Raw genomic sequence first — 21,004 nt, forward strand, 5'->3', positions numbered from 1 at the left:
CTCCATCCCATCTCCCCAGTTCCCCTCACACCCGTTTTCTCCAAACTCACCTCCCCATTCCTCAGGATTTCCCCAAGCCCCTCTTGCCCCAGTGCTCATTCCTGCCCTGTCCTCCACTTCCCCCACCCCAGGACCCCGAGCCTCAGTTTCCCCACACACACCTTCTCCATCTATTCCCCCACATCCCACTTTTCCTTGTACCCCAATTTCTCCATCTCCCCAGTGCCTCAGTTTCCAAAATCCTTCAGCTGCCTCCCCACACACACTCCAGGTGGCTCTGTCTAACCCATCGCTTTTATTGAGATTCTTTTTTTTTTTAATTCATTTTTGGATTCAGTGGATCAAAACATTCGGACGAAACCTCCCGAAAATAGTAAAACCAAGAGAAAAAAAAAAAAAATATCCTCAAGGGCAGGAGAAAGCCCCCCCTGCCCCCCCCAAGGCACTCAGGGGCCGGAGCCGGGCGGGCAGTAAACAAGCCGGCTTCTCTGTACCACACCGGCCACAGCGCCGCGCCCGGGCACCCCCGGCGCCCGACAAACCCAAACCCCCCCTGTTTCACCCCAAACTCCTGGGGGGCGGGGGGAGGGCGGGGGGAGGGGAAGGGGGGGCTTTCAGGGATCAGGAGCTGCCGGCTGAGCGCGGGGACTTCTCTGTACTCACGCCCCCGCCTCGGCGCACAATAAATACACCAAACCTTCAAGTATCAAGCGCCAAATGCCCCCCCTTTCCCCCCAAAACCGGACAAAGCTGGGGGGTTGGAGGGGTTGTGCAGTTGGGGAGTCACTTCAGCTTTTGGATTAAAACCCCAAAAAAAAAAAAAAGAATGTAAAATATTTTCCTCTGGTACCGAACCCTCGAGGGGGGGGGTGTTTGTGGGTTGGTTTTAGCGTGTCCCCCCCAAAATGTGCATTTTTGGAACAAAAAGAGGTTAAAAATGAGGGTTAAGAACCAAACCCAGCACCAGCGAGGTCCCAGGGGGGTGGGGAGGTGGAATGGGAAGTGTCTTCCCCACCAGTGGGACGGGGGGAGCCAAAACGAGTATCCTCCCAGTGGAATGGGGCCTGTGGGGGGACACACAGGGAGCCACAACGAGGGGTTTGCGTGCCCCCCCCTGCAGCAGGATGGGGGGGACGGCGGGAGCTAAAATGGGGGGTCCCCCTGATGTAGTGGAATTCGGGGAAAAAGGGGAATGGGGAGTGATAAAATGGGGTATCCCCCCACAGCAGGACCGCCGGGACCAAAACGGGGCGGCCCCCGCCACAGTGGGGCTGTGGGGGCACGGGGAGGGTGAGAGAGGGCACTTGGGCCTTTTTCCCCATCTCACAGCTCGGAGCAAAGAGGGATTTGTTAAAAACCATCCGGAGGGAATGGGGGGACACGAGGAGGGGCTCCAGGAGAGGCACGTGGTCCCCACACAACCAAAACGATGGTGAGAGACAATGGCGGGGCCGGGGAGCCTGGGGGGGGCCGGGAGCTCTTTCCCCCAGAGCCCACGGGCTTCTCTGTAACCTACGCCCGCGGGAGTGGGGGGAAAAGCCCTAACAATGCTTTTCTCCTCAGTATTTTAGCTTTTTGGGCACTTCCCAAGGGAAACTGTCCCTACCAAAGTGGCCATAGGCTGCGGTCCTCTGATAGAGGGGCTTCTTCAGATCCAGATCCCTGGAATACACAATTCCCGACTCAGTGAGGCGGCCCCGGGCTCCTGCCTTCGCCCCTTCCTTCCCTGCCCTGCCTGGCCGGGGGTTCCGCAGCGGCGCCTCCGCTCCCTCCCACCCCGCGGGGCGGTTGGAGCTTCCCCGGAGCACCCCCGGAGCAGCGGCGCCGCCTCGGGGGCCGGGGGAGCTCCAAGCGCTCGGCTCCGGCGGATACTTACCCCGTCCGCGCCCCGAGCGCGCCTTCTCCGTCCGGCCGAGCGGCTCCGCGCCGGGTCCAGGCGCCAGGCGGTCCCCGGGCTGCTCCGGGAGGGACCCCCGCCCGCCCCGCCCCCCGGCACAGCCCCCCGCGCCCGTTACCTGACGATGACCCCGGGCCGCAGGTCGAAGTTCTTCTTGACGATCTCCAGCAGCTCGCGCTCGCTCTTCTGCGAGGTGCCGTAGTGGAAGATGGAGATGGACAGCGGGTGCGAAACCCCGATGGCGTACGACACCTGCGCGGGGGCGGCTGCGCGTGAGGCCGGGCCCCGGGAGCCCGGCACCCGCCCGGACCCGGAGCGGCACCCACCTGGACCAGCACCCTGCGGCACAGCCCGGCCTTCACCAGGGACTTGGCCACCCAGCGCGCGGCGTAGGCGGCCGAGCGATCCACCTTGGTGTAGTCCTTGCCCGAGAAGGCGCCGCCCCCGTGCGCGCCCCAGCCCCCGTAGGTGTCCACGATGATCTTGCGGCCCGTCAGCCCCGCGTCACCCTGTTGGGGACAGCAGCGTCACAGCCCTGTCCGTGTTGTCACCGTGCTGTGACCGCTGTCCTGTTACCACTGCCACCATACCCACGCTGACTCTGCCACCCGTGTGCCGCTCCCACCACCATCGAGGCATTCCAACTGCCACCACTGTGCCACCCCAAGTGTCACCACTGTCACCCCGTTGTCACCAGCCCTCACACTTCATCACAGTGCCACTGGTGCCACCACCACGCTGCCCCGGGCCGCACCTGGGGCCCGCCGATGACGAAGCGGCCGCTGGGCTGCAGGTGGTAGATGGTGTCATCGTCCAGGTACTTGGGGGGCACCACGGCCTTGATGACCTTCTCCTTGAGCGCGTCGCGCATCTCGTCCAGACACACGTCCTCGTCGTGCTGCACCGAGATCACGATGGTGTGCACCCGGATGGGGATCACCGCCCCGCGGTCCTGCATGTACTGCACCGTCACCTGCGGGGGACAGCGGTCAGCGAGCGGCTGGGCGGGGACACGGGGCTCTCCAGGGCTCCCCGGGGCTCCGGGCCCGCGGCACCTCACCTGCGTCTTGGAGTCGGGGCGCAGCCAGGGCAGGGCCCCGCTGCGGCGCAGCTCGGCCAGCTTGGCGTTCAGCTTGTGCGCCAGCACGATGGTCAGGGGCATGCACTCCTCCGTCTCGTCCGTGGCGTAGCCGAACATCAGCCCCTGTGGCACGGGGACAAGGGGGTCACGCCCGGCCCCCGGCCGCGCCACGGCGGCCCCGCGGCCCCGGCGCTCACCTGGTCGCCGGCGCCGATGTCCTCCTCGCTGCGGTCCAGGTGCACGCCCTGGGCGATGTCCGGGGACTGCTGCTCCAGGGCCACCAGCACGTTGCACGTCTTGTAGTCAAAGCCTGGGGGGACAAAGGGGCTCCGGTGAGCCCGGTGTCCCCCCGCGCTGTCGCTGAGGCGGTGGCAGCCCGGGACCCACCTTTGGAGGAGTCGTCGTAGCCGACGTGCCGGATGGTGTCCCGGACCACCTTCTGGTAGTCCACGTTGGCCCGGGAGGTGATCTCCCCCGCCAGCAGGATCATCCCGGTTTTGGCGACCGTCTCTGCAGGGACAAAGGTGACGTCAGCACCGTGTCACCTCCACGCTACCCGCCGCTGTCCCCCGGTGCCCTTACTCACCACAGGCCACCTTGGCGTCGGGGTCCTGCTTGAGGTGGGCATCCAGGACAGCATCGCTGATCTGGTCACAGATTTTATCTGGGGACACGGAGAGCACGAGGCGTCACGGTGGCGTGGGACAGCCCAACACGGCACGGCCCTTCCTTCCGGAGCCTCCGGCACAGGGATCGGAGCCCCACAGCCCAGGAGCCCCCCAGGGTGCACACAGCCCCCGCCTCGTCCCCAGTCTGGAATTCCAGGCATGTCCCAGTTAAGCTCCAGCTCCAACTAAGCCCTGTGGCACCACTGAGGGGATCGGACCCACATGCCAACTTCCCAAATCCGCAGCAGCTCTGCCTCTGGCCAAAGCTGCTGCAGCCGTACCCCAGCAGAAGGCAGCTCCCTCCTGCTCCCGGGATGGCCTGTGTGGGTGGGGGTGTCCCGAGGGCCACCCGTGTTCCCGGGACTGCAGGTGTCCTTGGCTGCGACCTTCTGGGCAGCTTCTGGGCAAAGACAAGGCAGCGCCCAGCTGGGGGGAGGGGAGAAGGATCCCCCGGATGCTTTTTGGTGGGGAAGAGTGAGGAAATGGACCTCACAGCCTCCTCCTCTCTCGGGCAGCGTGGGGAGAGCCCCAGAGCAGGCACAGGCTGTGCCATGGGGTTGTGGGGGTTCGAGCCAGAAGGAGCAGAGCTGTGGGGCGCTGTGGGGCCCGAGTGGGATCGGGAGCTGCTGGGAAGTGCTGAGCGTGCCCTGAAAGCGGGTGCTGGAGCTGAGAGGATTCAGGGGTACTGGGTGTGCCCAGGCAGCGGGCGCTGGGCGTTGGCAGCGCCCCCGCAGATTAACGGTCATGTGCCGTGGACCGGCGGGACAAAGCTCGGGAGAGACCGGCACCGGCCGGTACCGAGCCTGGGGGGGCTCCGACCACCGCCCAGCTGCGGCGGGACGGCACATCGGGGGGCACCCACGGGACTTCATCACGGGCCGGGCGGCACCGGAGGGCGACACCGCGGCCGTCCGGTGCGGGTGTGTGTGCGGGGGGGCACCGGGCCTGCCAGACCCCCGGCACCCAGGCGGGGTCACCGCCCGGCGCGGGGGTCCCGCGGGGTGCGGGGGCACCGGGAGCGGCTGAGTCACGGCTGAGTCACGGCGGCGCGCGCCGGCCCCGCGGTCACCCCCGTGTCCCGCCCCACGCGGGCGGCACGTGCGCGCCCGGGCCCGCAATGCGGCGAGCGCGCGCCCGCCCCGCGCCGCGCGCGCGCCCGGCCGCGCCCCTCCCCCCGGGCCCACCCTCACTGCCTCCATCCTCATCCTCGCTTCCTTCATCTTCATCCTCACCATCCTCCTCCTCCTCTAACCCCCCCCCCCCCCCCAGCCCGCCGCCCCCGGCCGCGCCTGCGCGATCGCCGCCCCGCCCAGCCCCGCTCGGCCCGCACCTGGGTGCCCCTCGCCCACGGATTCGGAGGTGAAGAGGAAGGTGCCCTCATCGATGAACACCTCGTGGAAACCGTTGAGTTGCCCGTTCATGGCGGCGCGATGGGTGGCGACAGGCGGAAGGGGAAAGCACAGGAGCAACGAAACCCAACCGCGGCGGCGATGGACTGAACGCGGCCCCGAGCGCGCCGCCTCTAATTATAGCCTTCTCGCCCCGCCCCGCTGCTGCTCCCAGCCAATGGCGAGCGTCATACGGGCCACGGGGGCGACGGGCCCGAACCACCGTAGTCGGGCAGGGGGAGCACGTTACGTAACGCGGAGCTTGGGCTCAGCCTCCGGGGCAGTCCTTAGCACCCCGCTGCCGGCCGGTCACTTACCGGAGTTAAACCGCCGGCCAGGCCTCTCCTCGGCCCCGCACGGGGCAAGGCTGTGGGCGGACACTGATGGCCCCGCCGTACCCCCCCCGTGCTGTCCGCATGGTGTCTCCCGCGCGGCCCGGCACCTCGCGGCGCGCGGCAGCGCACGCATGCGCCCGGCGGCGGCAGGGAGCGCGCGTGCGCGGTGCGCGGCCCGCGGGCGGCGAGGACGGCCCCCCCCCCCCGCCGCCATCTTGCGCAGGCCGGCGTCGCCATTGTGCGACCTCGGGCCCGCGGGGACCGGCCCCGGCCCGCCCGGGCCCTGCCCCCGGGCACAAGCGGTCCCGCCGCCACCCCAGCCGCTGCGGTGCGGCGGGGCGGCCCTGAGCCCGGGCACGGCCGTGGTGGCGCCCTCGGCCCTTGGGGCCACTTGACGCCTGATGCAACCGGCGCCCGGTGTTGCCAGTGCAAGAGCGGCCCCGGCTCCGGCTCCCCCCGCCACCGCCTCCGGGCCCGGCTCGGAGCGGCCCCGTGTCCCGCTGGGACATCCGGGGCTCGGCGGGAGCTGGGGCAGGGCCCACGTGGGCAGGGCAGAGCGACACCCAGGACTGACGGACAGACAGACAGACCGGCCGGGCTCTCAGCACCCAGCTGCTGTCCGTGTGTCTGGGGACAGACGGACAGACGGACACACAGACACTCCCACGTCCCGCCAGGACAGAGGGACACGGCCGGCCATGTGCTCCGGGGAGGCGGGGCCGGGACACGCCCCACCCACCCACATTTGCATACCGACGGTGCTTCCTCCCCTCCCCCGGCACTGGAGACCGTCTGGATTTTTGTAAAAAATGGTTTATGGGTTCCACTTTTGTATAAAACGCAGGGGCGACCGAGCCACTCGCCCACCCCCAGCTGCCGCCCCACAGCCCGCGGTGTGTCCTACTCAGAACCTAAACCCATCCCAATGCTTCCTCTACAGTCAATCCTCTATGCTCTTCCTTTGAACTATTCCTTAAAAAAAATCCCTGGTGTCCCCGAGACGTTCCTGTGCCCAGGTACAGTACGACGAAGGGGGGATCCAGAGCCGCGCTCCCTCTACGCCGTTTTCTGCTGTCCCTTCTTTCCAATCAGAGACTTGTGGATGTGGGGAATGACACCTGCGGAGAGTGGGGCAGAAATCCTGTCATGTCATCTGCAGAATTCCCCAGAATCTCCAAAAACCCCTCAGCTCCCCATTCTGTGAATGTCAGGCAGATGCCCCTCAGGGAATCCAGGCAGGCAGCAAGCCCGTGCACTTATCCCCGGTTCCCACTTGGTTTCCCCTGCCAAAACCCCCCTCAGGACGAGGCCCACCTCCACCAGCGATGGTGGCTTTGATCAGCGAGTCCAGCTCCTCATCGCCGCGGATGGCCAGCTGCAGGTGCCGGGGCGTGATCCGCTTCACTTTCAGATCCTTGGAAGCGTTCCCGGCCAGCTCCAGCACCTGCAGGACAGCGGCAGAGGTGGGAGTGCCGGGCCAGGGGGATGCCCGGGCAGGGGGATGCAGGGCCAGGGGGATGCAGGGCCAGGGGGATGCAGGGCCAGGGGGATGCCCGGGCAGGGGGATGCCCGGGGCAGGGGGATGCCCGGGCCAGGGGGATGCCCGGGGCAGGGGGATGCCCGGGCCAGGGGGATGCAGGGCCAGGGGGATGCAGGGCCAGGGGGATGCAGGGCCAGGGGGATGCAGGGCCAGGGGGATGCAGGGCCAGGGGGATGCAGGGCCAGGGGGATGCAGGGCCAGGGGGATGCAGGGCCAGGGGCCAGCTCCTACCTCAGCCGTCAGGTACTCCAGGATGGCCGCGCTGTACACGGCTGCCGTGGCTCCCACGCGCCCGTGGCTGGTGGTCCGAGTCTTCAGGTGCCTGTGGATGCGGCCGACTGGGAACTGGGGGGCAATTAACGACCTCGTTAGTACCTACAGCCCCGCCAGGGTGCATATTTGTACCCTGCACTGCTGGTTTGGGCTGTGGGAGAAACTATCCAAACAGACCACTATCCAATTTATTTATTATTTAATATATATATTAGTATAGTGTATAATTAATAATATATATATGTTAATATATTATATATAACCTGCTATATATTACACCACTGAGGGTGTATATTTATATATCTATATATATATACTATCCAATTTATTTATTGTTATTATATTACATAATCTACTACATATATTACAATTAATCACTATGCAATTTACTTATTACTTGTTAATATATTACATATATTCTACTATATATATTAGAATTAATCACTATCCAATTTATTACTTGTTAATATATATAATCTACTATATATATAACAATTAATATATATTATTATAATACATTATATTCTGATATATATTGTAATTATAACAATATAATTTAGTAAAATTTAGAAATTTCAAATCTTGTATGGCATAAAAATAATTGTGTTTTAATTATAATAATTATTAATTTAAAAATATAACCAATTACTTCTCCCAGTTAATCCTCCCATCCCCTGCGTCCCACCCGAGCAAAGCCCCTCTGCCCGCCCGGGCTCCTTGTGGCTCCATAAGGCTCCCAGTGCCAAAATCGCCCGTTTTGACCCCAAAGCAGAGGCTGGGGGTGCCGTACCTGCAGCCCGGCCCTCTGGGAGCGTGACACGGCCTTGGCCTTGGCCTTGCCGCTGTCCTTGCCCGCCTTGCCGCCAGCCTGCGAGAGAAAGGGGCCTGTTAATTAATCTAATCAGTGCCTGAATCCAAACAATCTCGTTAATTCTAAGCCAGAGGGACCTGCTGCAGGATAAGCTGGCAGCTCCCTGGCAACTCTGGAGCCACGCAGATCCAAGAGGATAAACAAGGGAGGTTTTCAGGGTGCAGCAGCTGCTCCCTCACCCCGGGTCTCACCCTGCTGCCACTGTTCCCAGTACTTCCCAGAAAATGCCAAATGGGGGGGAAACAGCCCAAAATCCCATTGTTGAACTTTTTTTTCCCAGCAGCTGTGAGGCCAGTTTGTTTTCAGATCCGATTTCCCCACAGGCTGACGCTGGGCACCAGGCAGGGCACTGCTCCTTACATGGGAATGTGAATCCCGTGGGATTCAGGGGCAATTCCCCTCCTGCCCCAGAGTGGGAACCCACCCTGGGGCCCCAGAAATGGTGGGTTTAACGAAAATCACATTGCAAGGGCTGGAAATGCCAAAGAGTTTGGGAGTTGCTGAGTAACAAGGAAGAGCCGAGCACGGCTTTGCCGGGCTCTCCCATCCGCTGCCAGGAAATCCACGGATTCCAGGGATATGGGAAGACCCCATGACGTCATTAATCACTAATGACGGTTCCTAATGAAGGTGAGAACCACGGGTGACGCAGGAAAGCAGAGGGAGCTGTGCCCTCCCTGTGGGAAAGACGTCAGCAACCCAAAATCTGCTCCAGGTGAAAAAAAAACAGGGATAAGAATCCCCAGAAACAAATTTTCTAGCCCACAGAAACACAAGGAACAACAGCAGAGGGAGACAGGAGCCTGAAAACACCCTGGATACTCACAATCCCTCTTGTTCTAGAATATATTGATCCCACAATCCCCATCGCCTCTAAAAAGGAGGAATTTTGGCTCATGGTGAGGGAGCTGAAAGGATTCAGACATGTCAGGAGAGGAAGTTGAACAGGTTAATCCTTAAAACAAGATCCTGGTTAACCTGGGAATGTCCAAGATCTGGGTCCCATCATAGCCAGGTGGGAGTTAACACCAGGTTCAGTTCAAACACTGGGAAAAAAATTAGTCAGGAGGGGGCATTAATTAATCCCGAGGTGATTAAAGCAAGCAGGGGGCAGCGGGTGAGGCCATGGGGGACCCCCAGCAAATCCACTCTGCAGGAGTTACTTTCATCAGGAGAAAACATCGCTCCATCAAACTGCTGAACTCAAGGAGGGCGTTTTGGGGGGTGGATTTGAGATTTATGGGAAAAAAAGGGGGAGGCAAGGGGGATTTGTGGACATTTCCTTGCTCCAGGAATAAAAGGCAGTGTTGTGAAAAGCACTGGCTGTTCCCACTGAGGGCTTTTATCAGCCAGCTGTGAAGTTTCCCACTGCCCCAGCAGGTTTTCCAGCTCGGAGCTGCCTGCCTGAGACATCTTCATGGCAGGGGGCTGACTGGGAAGAGCAAGAAAGGCGAAGGGCTCCTGGACTCCTCCCTCCTGAGGGGGCAATCCCCAGGAATTCTCTCCTCGCCCTCTGGGTTGGGACAATCCTTGTAGCATCTCCATCCCTCCTCTCCACCCCAGCCCCTCGCTGGGAGCACATTCCCGTGCTAAATCCTAAATCCTGCCTGGGTCTGACCCTGGAGCAAATTCCCGTGCAAAATCCTCCCTGGGTCTGACCCGCTGGCTTTTTTTTTTTTTTTTTTTTTTTTCATATTGCTTCAAACAAGACAAAACCCCTCCAAGCAGCAACTTCTTATCTCGAGCCGCACATTCCCAGACATCCCCGAGCACAAGTTCTTGGCGGCAGCAGGAGTTGCATAATCCAACGGTGTTTCCATTAGCGCGGAGGGATCGCGGCCCCCCACGGAACCCCCCCGAGCCCACCTGTGGATCCGCAGAACCCCCCAAGCCCCCTGGAGATCCACAGCACCGCTCCTGTGGATCCACAGGATATCTTCGGAGAACGCCAGGACCGCTCGAACCCCCTACAAACCCACAGGAAGCCCCTGTGCGACCACAGAACCCCCTCAGCGACCCTCCAAACCCACGGAACGCCGGAACCCCCATCCCCCTGCCCACCTCCGCTGACAGCTCCGGACTCCGCTCCCCCCGTTCCCCCTACGGGACACAGCAACGGGGCACGGGGAGAACGAACCGCCCGTTCCTTCCCGTCCGGACCGGGCCGTTTCCCCGGGAAGCTGAGAGGTACCCGCGGGAAGCCCGGAGAAGGCGCCGGGAGGTGTGACAGACCCAGCTCGGGCCCCTCGCCCGCGTTTCCCCCACGGCAGCCGCTTCCTCCCGTCCAAGCGGCACAAACCGCGGCCGCGGAGACACCGGCCGACACCGCGCCGCTCTGACAGCGCTGCAGCGCACCGCCGGGGCCGGATCTGGAGGGCAGCACAAACCCCCTCCCCGGGAACAGGGGGGCAGCGGCCACGGGGCACCGGGGGAGCGCCGGGCCGGACCCAAGGTCACGGACCGGGGCCCGGCCCGGGCTGACAGCGGCGCCCATTGGCGGCCCCGCGGGGCCCGGCCGCGCTGTCCCGGCCGGCCCCCCGAGTCCCGAGCCGCTCTGCTGCCCCTGCCCTCACCATGGTGCCGCCGCCGCCGTCCGAGCCCCAGAGCCGCCGCCGCGCCCGACCCGCCTCAGGAGCCGCCAGACAATGACCCGCCCGGGCGGGGGCGGCGGGCCGCGCCGCGCCGCGCCCAATCACCACCTGCAATACTAGTTTGAACATCCTGCGGCACCCAATGAGCAAGCCGCTTCTTTCGCTGTCCATCACGGGCTCCGCCCCGCGGCTCGTTTAACGGCTGTGTTGCCTTTGCACACGGCACGCAGCGGGGTGAGGGCGGGGCGCGCTCGCGGCGGTGACGTCACTGCCCGGCCAATAGCAACAGCGACCACCGCGGTGGGAGGCGGGGTTATGATGATAGGCAGTTGACTAAGCCAATCGAGAGCGGACGATGTTTCCCGCCCATTTCATGGCTCCGCCCCGGGCCGTGTTTGTGTGAGGGAGCCGGGAGGGGGCGGCCGTGAGGGGGCGCGGGCCGCGGGGCTGTGGCGGCTCCGGGGGTTCGCTCCTGACACGGCCCGGCCCTCTCGGGGCTGAGCCGGGGGACCCCCAGCCCCTCCGGTGTGCCCGTGGGGCAGTACAGACATAGCCCCGTAGGATGAGTGAGAAGGGCAGCGGTCCTGAGGTAACACGGACCCCGCCGCCCCCGGGCCGGCCGGCGGGCTGGGGCGGACCCTGAGGGGCCGTAGGGTCTGTCAGTGGTGACAGCAGGTGGCCAAAAAAGAGCGTCACTGTTGGGGGGAAGAGGGCCCCTTTTCCCAGCAAACATATCCCACCGAATAAAAACACAGTTCCTCACGGAACCTGGCTCTGGGGCTAGCGGAGTTTGTCAATGGAACCGGGGATTCGCCAGCGAGGCTCGGTGCCAGGCAGCGGTTCGGAGCTGTGGGCGGCCGCTGCCCCCGGCCGCGGCGTGCCCGTCCTGCCGTGCCTCAGTTTCCCTCCCGCGGGGGCCCGCACTGTGCCCGCTGCTCCCGCTCCGCCTGGGGGTCCGGGCGGCCCCAGCCCCGCGCCCACCCTGCTCCGGGCACCTGTTCCCGGTGCCCGCGGCCGTGCCCGCCGAGGTGCCCCGGGGGGCTCAAGGCAGCCCCCGCCGCCCTCCCTGCCCCGAGGCACGGGCTGGGCGGAGCGGCAGGGCGAGGAGGAGGAGGATGACGAAGGCAGCTGTCACTGTTCTCCCCGGGGAGCCTGCCCTGCCCGGGCAGGGGGGCACGGCGCACCCCCGGCCCTCCCGCAGCTGCCCCCCGCCCTCCTGCCCCGGGAGCGCCGCACCTGCCGCGGGCTGGGCCCCCCGGCTGTCCCGGGGCCCCTCCAGCTGTCCCCGGCTCCCCCGAGCCCCGGGGCCGGCCCGGGGGGAGCCGCAGCAGCTGCGGGGGGCGGTGGGGCCGCGGATGGGGCCGGAGCAGCGGCTCCTGCGGCCCCGGGGATGTGTGGTGGGGATGGGGAGGAGCCGCGGGGCCGCTCGGGGGTCGCACCGGGCCCCGGTGACGGTGGCGGTGCTGGCGGTGACGGTGGCGGCGGCTCATGCGCAGGCGGGTCCCGCGTGTCCTCAGATGAGCCCGAGCCCGCAGGGAGCCGCAGCGCGGCGGGCGGGGGCTGCGGCAGCGCCGGGGGGACGCGGCACGGGCACAGCGCCCTGGGCACGGCACCGGGCACGGGGGCACACCGCCCTGGGCACGGCACCGGGCCCGGGGGCACACCGCTGCGCACCCCGGGCCCTGGGGCACAGCCGTGCGATGGCACCGCGCAGCCGTGTGCGAGCACACAAGGCTGTCACACCTGTGCACACGCACCTGCGCGAGCCCTGGCACACGCACCGCACACGGGCCACGCCAAACGCCCCCGGCCTCTCACCCGCACACAGCCATGTGGTGGCACACACTCCTTACACACGCGTTACACATGCACGCCCACAGCAGGCACAAATGCCATATACTCGCTTTACACACACCTTACACACACGGAGCCGTGCGATGGCACGCACACCTCACACACACCCACACACCTTACACCGTGCACACACCAGCCTGAGCTGCGACATGACGTGCCTACGCCATGCCAAACCTGCTCCCTCCCCACCGTGCTGGCACCTCACACCCCCGGCTCCCCTGAGTCAGGCGGTCCCCTCAGGACAAGGGGGGGACCCCCATTCCCCATTTGTGCCCTCAGGACATCCTGAATGTCCCTGTAATGCCACGGGGTGACCACCCCAGCTCCACCCTCCCGGGCCCCCCACGGCACCCCCAAGGAGCAAGTCGGGCCTGGGCTGGTTTTCATTCACTTTTCCGCATACTTTATTTGTTACAAACATACAATTCTTTAAATATAGACTGTAAAACTCCATTTGCAAAAATCTGCTACGTCAGGAGTGCTCGGAGCAGGAGGAGTTCGTCGCGTCGGCCTCGTCTGCGCTAGTGGTAACACCCAGGACCTGCCTCCGGCCCCTGGAGCCGCCCCGCCGGCCGCAGGGAAGGGACACGGGGGCCCCGGCCCCCCCGGCCGCCTAAAGTGCAGGTTTGCTTTAGTTTTTGTTTTTCTTTCATTAAAAAAATAACAGGAATAAAACTTTCTTTTTTTTTTTCTCTTTTCGGCAAAGGGACGTCATGGCGAGCGCTCGGGGAGGGAAGTGGCGCTCCCGGGATCCGCTGCTCCGAGGAGGATCCGGTGCTCGGAGGAGGACCCAACATTCACGGGACCCAGTTCTCAGAGGATCCAACTCTCCGAGGAGGACCTGCTGCTTGGAGAAGAACCCAGCTCAAAGAGGGGGCTCTAGCGTTTGAAGGACCCAACTCTCGGAAGATCCAACCTGGAGGAGGATGTGGCTCCTGGAGGAGGATCCAGCACTCAGAGAAGGATCTGATGCTCAGAGGATCCAGCTCTCGGAGGATCCAGTTCTTGAAGGATCCAGCTCTCGAAGGAGGATCGGGCGCTCAGAGGATCCAGCTTTTGGAAGATACAATTCTTTGAGGACCCAGCCGTCAGCGAATCCAACTCTGGGAGCGCCTGGCTCTTGGAGAAGGACCCAGCGCTCTCCACACCGATCTGTCCCAGCGCCTGTGTGCTGGAGCCACTCTCAGCCCCCGGGGACTCCAGGCCGTGCCGTGCCGTGCCGTGCCGCGCTCCTCCCCGGCCGTCCCACCCCGTCTGCCTTCTCCCGCCAACGCCCAAATGCCCCAGCGCCGCTGGCTCTACCGGCTCCACGAGGATGAGGAGGGTGAGGAGGCAATGGCCTCGCCCTGCAGGAACATCTGGGAGCATCCACGGAGCCAGCTGGGATTTCCCACTGGCAATACCTGCTGAGCTCCATGATGCACCACCCTGCTTACCCCCAGTGCTCCCTCAGCTGCTTCTTTTAAAAGCTCTTCCAGTTTTTTTGTGATTTTTTTCCACTTTTTGCTTTTTTTATGCGAGGCCAGTGAGGGGTTGGGTTGGTTTAGTCACCAAGATGAGGAGCCGCCACTGGCATGGCCTCCCCAAGCATCCCCCCCACTGCCCCCAAACTGCCTGGAAACGAGGCAGGAGAATCCGAATTTTCTTCTGTATTTTTTAGGGCAAAAAGACCTGAAGCTGTTTGAACTTGCCCTGGAAGCACCACCCGCTCCAGACCCAGCCATTTGGGCTATTTTCCAGTGGGTTTTGGGGCATTGTACAAGACTTCCAACATTCTGTCTGTACAGCCATCATCGCGCTCTCCGTCAGCCCCTCTAGGGCAGCAAAGCTAGAAGTACCAGGAATTTGGGATATTCTTCCCCCTATTTGTGGTTTAAAAAATAAAAACTAAAAAAAAAAAAAAGAAAAAAAAAGCAATTTGCCCATTTTCTACAGAATTCAACCCAAAACCCAACCGAATCTGAGCTATGTACACACAGCCATGTCTATACACCGAATAGGAAGGGGGTTCAGGGGAGAAGCCGGCGTTGTCCCGCTTTCCTGGGAAATACCCAATGCCTCCTGGGGGGCTCCGAGACAAAAATCCCAAAACTGCCCCCCAAGATCCCCTCTCCCATGGCAGCCCCCACAGCTGCTCCCCTTGCTCCAGCTGGCACCTCAAATCCCCCTTTTTTCCCTATTTTATCTCCTTTTGGCTGTTTTTTCCGCTGTATTCCCCAACGTGCTCTGCTCTTCCCACCCAAATGGAGCTGTGGGAGGTTGTGTCCATGGATCCAGCGCTTCTCTGGCCAGGAAAGGCTCCCTGAGCCAACACCGGGAGCTGCTTTTTTGGGTTTATTACTGGATTTTGGTGGTTTTGCCTGTTTTTTTTTTTCTTTTCCATGTATTTCTAGCCCGCTCCCCAGAGCTGGGCCGGGCCAGCAGCAATTCTGCTGCTCTCCCAGAGTAGAAATAAGGCTAAATCACCACAATTCAGCCAAAAGAAAGAAACCCAAAGGAATATATATATATTTTTATATATATATATATATATATCTATATATATCTCATCCTCTTCAAAAATAAAAGGAGAGGTCCCGCGGCTGGACGCCAGTGAGTCCCGCGGAGCTGGGAGCGTTCTTCCCCCCAAATCCGTCGTCGCCGTCGTGGTTTATGGTTTTTCTCCGTGGCAAAGAACACAGGACCAGGAGGATGGGTGGATACAGCAGGAATTCACCGGAAAGAGCTGCCTGAGGGTACAAAATACAGTACGGACACATCGGCCATCGAGGAAGGACTATTGCTCCCGAGTGAGTGAGTGAGGGATCCGGGTCCTTTGCGACGGAGAAGGCTTAAAAACGGGATAAACGGAAGAAATTCTCTTTAAAAATCCCTTTAAAAAGAGCGACGGCAGCGGGAGCAGCGGGATGGGGCCGGGGGCCGGCCGGATGGACGGATGGACAGCGGCGTGGGGGGTCCCCCAGGGCTCTGCGGCTGTTCCTCACTTCCCAATAAATACAGAGAGAGGGAGATGCCGGATCCGTGGTAATAAATTAAGGAGGCAGCTGATTGGGCTCCCAAAAATGGATTAAAAGGAAAAAAAAAAAAGAAAAGTCCTAGAAGTGGTGAAACCGTTGGAGAAGAGGCAAAACTTTGGAATGAGAGCGATGGAGTTGAAGAGTTATGGGAAAATGGGGTGAAAAACCGGAATTCTGTACAGGGCAGGACTGAGCTGAGGGAGTGAAAAGCATTAAAAAAAAAAAAAAAAAAAAAAAAGACTATTTGAGAGTGGAAAAATGTGTTTAATAGGAGGTGGCTGGAGGGACCAGGCGGCGCCAGGGCTGGGCCCAGGGGGGCAAAAAAAGACAAAAGGAGGCAAAAAATAACAATAAACCTCCAAAATCCACCCCCAAGGTGCCGGGACCGGGCGTGGCCACGGATTTGGGGCCGGAAAATCCAATTTGGGTGAAGCCAAGGGGCGGATTCCGGCGGGTCCTGGTGAAACGGGGCCGGAGGCGCCTTATTTGGAGAGAAGGGGAAGATGGTTCGCCCTGTCGAGTTTTTCCTTGTGCTTTGTGCCGGCGCCTCCCCCTTCCCGGCGGGAAATGGGGAGGGGGGGGAAAAACGGTCAGAAATCGGCAAAACCGAGGAAATCTTCCCTAATTGTCAGGGAGCCGCCAGCTCGGGGCGGGTTCCAGTTCGGGTGCCCGGAGTTTGCATCCCGAAAAAAAAAAAACAACAAACCAAAAACCAAGAAAAAAAATACCAACAACCCAAAAAGAAAAAAAAAAATACGTGGAAAGAGGAGAAAAGGAAAAAATCAAAAAGGAAAATGAAGGGAAAATCACAAGCCGAGGGAACGGCCGTTGGTCCAAGGTGCCTCCGGTGCCCCCCTCCCCTCCCCCGGCGCTGCCGCTGCCGCTCGGCTCCGGCCGTGCTGGTTTCGGTGGGGGGCACCGGGAGGGGAGGGGGCTGCGGGAGACCCCCTGCCCCCCCCCAAGCAGCGAGTCCTGGGGTCCGGGGGTCCCACGGCGGGAGCCGGGGAGGGGGCGGGGGGGGCCGCGGCACGGTCGGGTTCTCTCTCTCCGGTGGCGGCAGGAGGGGGGGCTCGGGGGCTCGGGGACCCCCGTGCCCCACCGCTGCTGGGGGGGGGGGGGGCTCAGGGACCCCTTTTTCCTATTGCCGGGAGCGGGGACCCGGGGGGTTTGGGGACCCCTTCGCCCCGTGGCTGGGAGGGGGTAGGGGGGCTCAGGGACCCCTCGGCCCCATCGCTGTTGGGGGGGGTTCGGGGACCCGTTCGCCCCGGGGCTCGGGGGGGTGGTGGGGGGCCGGCGTCGGGGTCGAGGGCTGGGGGGGATCGGCTCAGTCGTCGTCCACGTCGTCGCCGTCGGAGTCGTCACCGGCGCCGCTGCCGCTGCCCGGTCCCGGCGGGCCGGCGCGCCGGTCGTAGAGCTTGTCCCGCTGGCGCTCCTGGATGTCGCGCATCTCCTCGGCGTAGCGGCAGAAGGCGCCGCCGAACTTGGCCCAGGCCTTGTAGGGGACGGTGATGGCGTTGCGGTAGGACGGCTTCACCTCGCTGACCCGCAGGAACACCCCGTACTTGTTGCAGCCCACGTCGAAGAAGAAGCGCTTGGAGTCCACGGTGATGGACGTGCCCTCGGGCAGCTCCCCGTAGAGCCCCCCGCCGCCCGGGCCGCCGCCGCCGGGGCCGCCCAGCTCGTCCTCCTCGCCGCCGTAGTCGTCGATGAGCTTGGCCAGGGCGTCGCGGAACTCGATGAGGCCCTGCGCGGGCAGCGCGATGGTCTGGCCGCTCTGCAGCCCGGGCGGGCCGCCCGCGAAGCCGCCCGGGCCGCCGGGGCCGCGGTTCACGGTCTGGCGGATGCGCAGGAAGCGCCCGCGCTGGTTCTCCTTCAGGTCCAGGTAGTACTTGCGGTTCTCCCGCACCAGGAACTCGCTCTTGAGGGCGCGGCGGGGCCCGGCGCCGTCCTCGCCCGGCGGCCCCGCGGCCTGCGCCAGCTGCTCGGGGCTGGACGGGCCCAGCTGCGCGTAGTGCTCGATGAAGTCGCCCAGGTAGTCGCGGAACTCGGCGGCCACGGCCATGGAGAGCGTCAGGCGGCTCTTGGAGCCGCCCGCGCCCACCTCGGCGATCTTGAGGAAGCGGCCCTTGGCGTTCTGCTTCACGTCTAGGTAGAAGCGCTTGTTCTGGATGTCCAGCCGCTTGGACGCCAGCTCCTGCGTCTCCTGCTCGGGGCCGGCCGCGCCGCTGCCGCCGGGCCCCGCGGCCGGGCCGGCCCCCCCCGCCCCGCCGCGGGCGGTCCCGAACCCGCCGCCGCCGCCGCCGCCGCGCTCGCTGCCGCTGTCCCCGTCCGCCATCTTGTCCGCCCGCCCCGCGCGCCGCCCGCTTCCGGCCCCGCTGCGACACCGCTGACGTCACCGCCGCACCGCCGCCGTCACGTGCGCCGGCGGCCCCGCCCGCCGCGTCCCCGCGCGCCCCCGGCGAAGCTCCGCCCTCCCAGCCAGGCCCCGCCCCGCAGCCCCCTCCCCTCCAATCCCGTCGCTCCGACTCCCGCCCGCAGCTGTCAGTCACCGTCGCCACGCCTCCCATTGGCCGACGGGTCCGGGCCCCGTCCCGGAGCCCCCTCCCCTCCGTTGGGCGCAGAGCTCGGCTGTCAGTCACGGCCACGGCTGGCTCCGATTGGTCAATGCAGCCCAGAGCCCCGCCCCTTGCTGTCAGTCACGGCCACGGTTAATTCCTATTGGTCCCTGAAGCCACGCGCCAGCCCCGCCCTTCATTGAGCGCAGATTCCCGCCCTTCGCTGCTGTCAGTCACAGCCTCCCCCTGCCCCCATTGGTCCGCGAGGCCCGAAGCCCCACCCCCAGTGCCTCTCACCGTCAGCTCTGCCCCCATTGGCCAGTGAGGCTCAGGGCTCCGCCCCCTCCACCGGAGAGGAATGACGTCATGGCCATACACCATGACGTAATCAATGACATCACGGCTTGCCCGCAGCGCTGGGGCCGCATTTCGGACAGGTGACCTCAGCCCCGAGCCCCAAATGGGCCTGAGGGGCAGAACCGGGAGGAGCCACCCGAGGGGACACCCGGGACCGTGCAGAGCTGCTGGGGACGGCCTGGGAGCCTCCAGGGAACTTCTGTGGCCATTTGGGATCTCCTGGGAGCCTTCAGGGTGCTCCTGAGGCCACTCGGGATCTGCTGGGACCAACCCACCCCCTCAGCGCCCAGGGGCTCCTTTTGGGGCGAGGGACACCCAAAGGGGACCAAGCAGCATCGGAACCCACTGCGGCCTCTCTCCCCCCAGCCCCAGGGCAGAGGCACAGTCAGACGGGGTCCCCCCACCCCAAATCCCGCTCCCAGGCCGTGGTGTCCCCCCCAGACCCCCACGCCCGCTCACGGTGACACCGCCACGGCCCCATCCCCCAGCACAGACAGAGGCAGCTCTCCACACAAACTCTTTATGGGGGGACCCCGGGAGGGGACCCCCTTCCCCTCAGTGGGGATCAGATTGTGGGGCTGGGGTCCCTCAGTGGGGATCAGTTGTGGGCTGGGGTCCCTCAGTGGGGCAGCTCGTGCGGGATCAGTTTGTAGTGGGCGCCGCAGGAGGGGCAGCGCTGGGCCTCGCCCTTGTGCAGCCAGAACCAAACCACGTAGCTGTTGTCCTCCTCACCTGGGGACACAGGGACAGCGTGGGACACAGGGACAGAGGGACAGGGGACACAGGGACAGCGTGGGACACAGGGACAGGGGGACAGGGGACACAGGGACAAGGGGACACAGGGACAAGGGGACACAGGGACAAGGGGACACAGGGACAGGGGACACAGGGACAGCGTGGGACACAGGGACAGCGTGGGACGGGGATGGGGGACACAGGGACAGTGCAGGACAGAGGGATGGGGTGGGATGGGGACAGGGATACAGGAGTGAGGGACAGGACAAGCACAGAAGGGAATGGACAAATGGACAAGGGACAGGAACGGACACACAGACAACCTGGACAGGCACAGGTGGGAGGAGGGATGCAGGGACAGGAAAAGGACAGAGACACAGACGGACAGATGGACGGGACGTGCACACAGGCAGGAGAAGGACAGATGCATGCACACACAGGGACGGACAGATGGACACGGGGATGGATGGACACATGGCCATAGGGATGGACCCATGGACAGGACAGACATACGGACACAGGACGGACAGATGGACACGGAGGTGGATACACACACGGACACGGGGATGGACAGACACACGGACACGGGCTGGGGGCACTCACAGACGCAGCCCACGATGCGCTTGTTGGTGATGGAGGGCACGAGGTTCGGGTCCTCCCTGGTGCCCGCGTAGCGCTTGGGCCGGAACATGCTGTAGGGGTCCTGCGGGCAGGGGCACCCCGGCTCTGAGCACCCGCCCGGGACCCCAAACCGAGCACCCCAGACCCCCCAGCCCCAGCCCCAGCCCCCAAACCGAGCACCCCAGACCCCCAGCCCCTAGAACCCCAAACTGAGCACCCCCAGACCCCCCAGCCCCCAGAACCCCAAACCGAGCACCCCCAGACCCCCTGCGCCCACACTCCCCCAGCCCCCCAGAGCCGGCACACCCCCTCCAAGTGACCCCGCCACCGCCCAACCCCGGGACCCCCAGATCTTCTCCCCCTGACCCCTCTGACCCCATCCCCACCACGGGCACCCCAAAACAACCCCGGAACGCCCCGCGGCTTCCCCGAGGGGAGCTCCCTGCTCCCCTCCGCCCCTCTCCGCCCCTCCGGGGCCGGCCGAACCCCGGAACCGCTCCGGAGCCCCCGGCACCCCCCGAGGCACCCCCGGCACTCACCAGACCCTTGTTCATGGCCTCCATCACCTTCCGCTCCAAGCCGGTGGCCTGCTCCTCATCGCTGGCCAGGTTCCCTGCGGGGCGCGGTCACACCGGGCGCATACACCCCGCCCGCTCAATCCCCGTTCCCCCCCGCTCTGCCCCGCTCCCTCCCCGCTCCCGCTCGCTCCCCCGCTCACCGGGCACGCCGAGGCTGCGGGCGGGCGCGGCGCGGGCGGACGCCGCGGGCAGCAGCCGCAGGGCCGCGCTCACCCGCAGTAACCTTGAGGCCATGGCGGCGACTCCGCGGCACTTCCGGCACCGGCGGAAGCGGAAAGGACGCGGGCGGGGCGGCGGGGCGCGGGAAAGAAGCGGCGCGCGGCAGGCGGAGCCCCGCCCCTGGCCCCGCCCACAACCACGGAACCACGCCCCTGCGTGACCCTGCCCCCTGCGTGACCACGCCCCTGTGTGTGGCCCCGCCCCCGCGGTGGCCCCGCCCCCAGAGCGGGCCCGGGGGTCGCGGGGGTCACGGGGGGGTCGGGGGGGGGGGCTGAGATTTTGGGTGGGCGATGGGACCCGTGGGGACAGGGACACACCAGGGACACCCCATGGCGGACAGGGACAGCCCTGGGGGGGACAGGGACAGCCCTGGGGGGGACAGGGACAGCCCTGGGGGGGACAGTGGGGCACTCCCGGGGGACAG

At 64.2% G+C, this 21,004-nt stretch overlaps 4 protein-coding genes across 4 annotated transcripts; all 4 read right to left on the minus strand.

Moving 5' to 3' along the window:
- Positions 1 to 276: 276 nt before the first annotated feature.
- On the minus strand, positions 277 to 5,163 carry MAT2A (methionine adenosyltransferase 2A). Its single transcript, XM_041720636.2, has 9 exons — positions 4,977 to 5,163; positions 3,565 to 3,642; positions 3,366 to 3,488; positions 3,176 to 3,288; positions 2,958 to 3,101; positions 2,652 to 2,870; positions 2,224 to 2,406; positions 2,016 to 2,149; positions 277 to 1,662 (listed from the first exon to the last, which is right to left on the minus strand). Exons 1-9 carry the CDS (start codon positions 5,065 to 5,067, stop codon positions 1,560 to 1,562), a joined length of 1,188 nt encoding a protein of 395 aa, XP_041576570.1. The 5' UTR covers positions 5,068 to 5,163; the 3' UTR covers positions 277 to 1,559.
- Positions 5,164 to 6,166: 1,003 nt separating this feature from the next.
- On the minus strand, positions 6,167 to 10,698 carry H2AFV (H2A histone family, member V). The gene is given in 5 exon segments (NM_001197299.2): positions 6,167 to 6,487; positions 6,684 to 6,813; positions 7,141 to 7,254; positions 7,973 to 8,050; positions 10,627 to 10,698. Coding segments are annotated over 5 exon segments (387 nt in total). The 5' UTR covers positions 10,630 to 10,698; the 3' UTR covers positions 6,167 to 6,425.
- A 2,177-nt stretch (positions 10,699 to 12,875) lies between these two features.
- On the minus strand, positions 12,876 to 17,872 carry PURB (purine rich element binding protein B). The gene has a single exon (XM_030290122.4). The coding sequence runs from the start codon at positions 17,848 to 17,850 to the stop codon at positions 16,840 to 16,842; it is 1,011 nt and encodes a 336-aa protein (XP_030145982.4). The 5' UTR covers positions 17,851 to 17,872; the 3' UTR covers positions 12,876 to 16,839.
- A 1,061-nt stretch (positions 17,873 to 18,933) lies between these two features.
- COX5B (cytochrome c oxidase subunit 5B) lies at positions 18,934 to 20,662 on the minus strand. Its single transcript, XM_072917793.1, has 4 exons — positions 20,502 to 20,662; positions 20,323 to 20,396; positions 19,766 to 19,865; positions 18,934 to 19,159 (listed from the first exon to the last, which is right to left on the minus strand). The coding sequence occupies exons 1-4, from the start codon at positions 20,593 to 20,595 to the stop codon at positions 19,047 to 19,049; spliced, it is 381 nt and encodes a 126-aa protein (XP_072773894.1). The 5' UTR covers positions 20,596 to 20,662; the 3' UTR covers positions 18,934 to 19,046.
- Positions 20,663 to 21,004: the final 342 nt, after the last annotated feature.

Source organism: Taeniopygia guttata, chromosome 22 (assembly GCF_048771995.1).
Source record: "Taeniopygia guttata chromosome 22, bTaeGut7.mat, whole genome shotgun sequence".
NCBI lineage: Eukaryota > Metazoa > Chordata > Aves > Passeriformes > Estrildidae > Taeniopygia > Taeniopygia guttata.

What these genes read in the sequence shown, in the direction of transcription:
- MAT2A (XM_041720636.2), bottom strand. Translation starts at nt 5,067, where the DNA reads ATGAACGGGCAACTCAACGGTTTCCACGAGGTGTTCATCGATGAGGGC. An exon ending in CGACGCCAAGGTGGCCTGTG is followed by an intron (nt 3,489 to 3,564) that starts GTGAGTAAGGGC and finishes TTGTCCCTGCAG; the next exon opens with AGACGGTCGCCAAAACCGGG. An exon ending in GCCGCAGGGTGCTGGTCCAG is followed by an intron (nt 2,150 to 2,223) that starts GTGGGTGCCGCT and finishes GCCCCCGCGCAG; the next exon opens with GTGTCGTACGCCATCGGGGT.
- PURB (XM_030290122.4), bottom strand. Translation starts at nt 17,850, where the DNA reads ATGGCGGACGGGGACAGCGGCAGCGAGCGCGGCGGCGGCGGCGGCGGC.
- COX5B (XM_072917793.1), bottom strand. Translation starts at nt 20,595, where the DNA reads ATGGCCTCAAGGTTACTGCGGGTGAGCGCGGCCCTGCGGCTGCTGCCC. An exon ending in AGGCCATGAACAAGGGTCTG is followed by an intron (nt 19,866 to 20,322) that starts GTGAGTGCCGGG and finishes CCCTGCCCGCAG; the next exon opens with GACCCCTACAGCATGTTCCG. An exon ending in GCGCATCGTGGGCTGCGTCT is followed by an intron (nt 19,160 to 19,765) that starts GTGAGTGCCCCC and finishes CTGTGTCCCCAG; the next exon opens with GTGAGGAGGACAACAGCTAC.